Source organism: Salvia splendens, chromosome 8 (assembly GCF_004379255.2).
Source record: "Salvia splendens isolate huo1 chromosome 8, SspV2, whole genome shotgun sequence".
Classification (NCBI taxonomy): Eukaryota; Viridiplantae; Streptophyta; class Magnoliopsida; order Lamiales; family Lamiaceae; genus Salvia; species Salvia splendens.
The window spans coordinates 17,509,539-17,512,277 of NC_056039.1; the positions used below are offsets into that span (position 1 = coordinate 17,509,539).

The following is a 2,739-nucleotide window of genomic DNA, read 5'->3' on the forward strand; positions in this document are numbered from 1 at the left end:
GTAACAGCTGCTAAGAGTGGCGCGTGAGCAGAGAGAAGGGACACGCTGACCAATCAGAGGCCAGCAATCTCAACCGCCTCCCTTCTGAAGTGTCACGACCGGCAACCCCTGATAGCCGGTTACAACCACCTGCAACTGCTCTCTCTCACCCAAATTAAACTCACCGTCCCAACACTTTTCCCTCACAAACCCTCATTTTCAAATTCGCTTTCAAGAAATTCTTAACCCTTCTCCCTCACAAACCCTCATTTTCAATTTCCCTTTCAAGAAATTCTCAAACCCAACTCTCTCCCAGAAATCAAAACCCAAGACCCCACCAACAAATCACCACTGAAACCATGGGGAAAAAGGCGTTCGCTACTAAGATTAAACCACCTTCGTCTCGCCGTGAAGAAAACCCTGGAACGCAACCATCGCCGAACCCTCAACCTTCAGCACCAACTCAGCAAGCCCCACCGATGATATCTCTAGACGCAATGGCGGAGTTTCTCCGTTTACAAGACCCCACTAGGAACTGGGCGGCGGAGTTGGCAAATTTCAGCCAAATCAGAGGGCAGGGGAATATAACCGCACCCAGTGAAATTCCACCTGCACCGGTCAGTCACGCAGAGGAACAATCAGAGGAGGGATCTTCATCGGCGACCGCACCGTCGGAGACCTCGGTGCCATATTCGGCGGAGCTCGACGCTGTCGCCGCCTATTACGACTCCGACCCTGAGGAGCGTAAGAAAAGGACCAGCCAAGAAGAGACAACCCATGAAGGGAGTGGCGAAACGGAGAGAACACCTACTATGGAGACCGTCCGTCAAGAAAGGGTTAGGAAAGAAATAGATCTGAACGAATCGGCACAGAAGCGCAGCCTTATGACCGATACGGAGTTTGAGTCAATCGTGGAAGAGGTAAACCGCAGAGAAGATACTGCTTTGATGGCTGAGGGTCTAGACCTCGCATCAAGGTCAGTAGGAGGGGTTGAGAAAGCCGTTACAGGAACCACACCGGAAGGTCATACTTCCCAGTCAGTAGAAGGGAAGGAGGAAGTACACGAAGAAGAGAAAGAGCCGGAGCCAGTAGATCCCTGAGTGGAAGTAGGGGATGGTGGAATGCAGGTAGGAGAGGAGGAACCAGCTGCAGAAATCCCAGAGCCAGAACCAGAGGCGCCTCCAGTAGTGAAGCCCAAGCCCATAAAGCGGAGCTTAATATTGAAGGCTGATCCTAAGGCAGACCGGCCTAAACCGCAGAGGATTTCGCAGAGATGCTTGGGAAAGTGGGCAGCTAGTAGGGCGAAGAACACAGAGGCAGATCCCGTGGAAATCTTGAGCGAAGAGGAGAGGACCACTCCCACAAAACCTGGGGAGAAGTCTTTACCTGTTGCTGACCTAGAGGATACTGCAATGGAAACCAAAGCGGTATCTCCAACACTGAGTGGCCAAGGTGAAGAGGCTAACTGGATGGCTGAGGGTCTGGACCTCGCATCCAGGTCAGTAGGCCACAGGGAGACCGGTCCTACTACCCAGGATCCATTTTTATCACAAGCTGAGAAAGAACCCGAAGAAGAAAAAGACAAAGTTGACAGAGATGAAGTGAGATACCGTGAGGAGAGAAAACGAAAGGGGAAGGCCCCTATGAAGAAGAAGCCTAGCACCAAGAAACCGCATCTCGTGAACACTGGCATAGTGATCACTGAGGCTGCTCAGAGGACCCCATCCAGCCGACGAGGGCAGAGTGATAGTGAGTATGAGTTCAGTGAGGAATCTGAATCGGCCAGTGATACGTCCATGGAGGATGAGGAGTACAAGGAACAGAAACTTCCGAACGATCATCAGGAGTTATTACATCCGCCGGCAGAGAGACTCCGATATAAGCGCTGGACAGTGGACCTTACTGATGAACTGGTGGAAGAGATGAAGCTTTTCGACTCGAAGGAGCTACAGAAAGCTTTCGATAGTAAGGATGAAGGGAGTAAGCAGGTGAAGAGCGGAAAGGTACTTCACATTTCTTCATTGGATGAGTTAGGTGTCCGCGAGCAGTTTCTATCTTATTTGCACGCGTTAGGATTCGAATGGTTGTTGGAGAATGGGGATCCTAGTGTCCCGGTTAGATTGGCAAAGGAGTTTTTCACGACCTTTAGATTTAAGGTCACCACTGATCTAGATGAGGAGTGTATCAGTTTTAGGCTGTTTGGAGGAGAGATACGGATGAGTTTGATTGAGTGGACCGTGCGTCTTGGAATGTGCAGTCTAGAGGAGGCCATAGGGCCTGAGTGGAGAAATAGGGAGCGGGGAATTCCCCGCAGACATGTGGAATTTGAGCCCTAGGAGGCCTGGGAGGAACTTACTCAACCTGATGCAGGGTAATTCCAGTCCACTATTTCTCGCTCCGTTCATTTCAACAACCCAATTCTGCGTCTTGTACAACTTTACCTGGATTTCAATTTATTGGGGCAGTCAAACTCCGCTGTTAGGACATCGATGACGGAGTTATATCTTTTCTGGTGCGCCAAGCAGGGGAGGAAGTTGCATCTGGGTTTTTGGACCGCCTACCAATGCCATCAATTGCCACCCACCCAGCGAGGAACCTCACTCTCTGCCATATCTTGGGAGTGTTCGTCAGAAACAACATCATCATCACGGAGGCCGAAGATTTATCCGACCAGATCATGGTGGATCCTCCTTGTCTTTTTGATACACCTTTATTCGTCCGAACGAACACCATTTACATGAGGCAGGGCGCACCCCAATT

General features: G+C 50.6%; 1 protein-coding gene across 1 annotated transcript; it reads left to right on the forward strand.

The window, feature by feature from the left end:
* Positions 1-338: 338 nt before the first annotated feature.
* LOC121745857 lies at positions 339-1,079 on the forward strand. The gene has a single exon (XM_042139802.1). It carries the CDS (start codon positions 339-341, stop codon positions 1,077-1,079), a length of 741 nt encoding a protein of 246 aa, XP_041995736.1.
* Positions 1,080-2,739: the final 1,660 nt, after the last annotated feature.

What these genes read in the sequence shown, in the direction of transcription:
- LOC121745857 (XM_042139802.1), top strand. Translation starts at nt 339, where the DNA reads ATGGGGAAAAAGGCGTTCGCTACTAAGATTAAACCACCTTCGTCTCGC.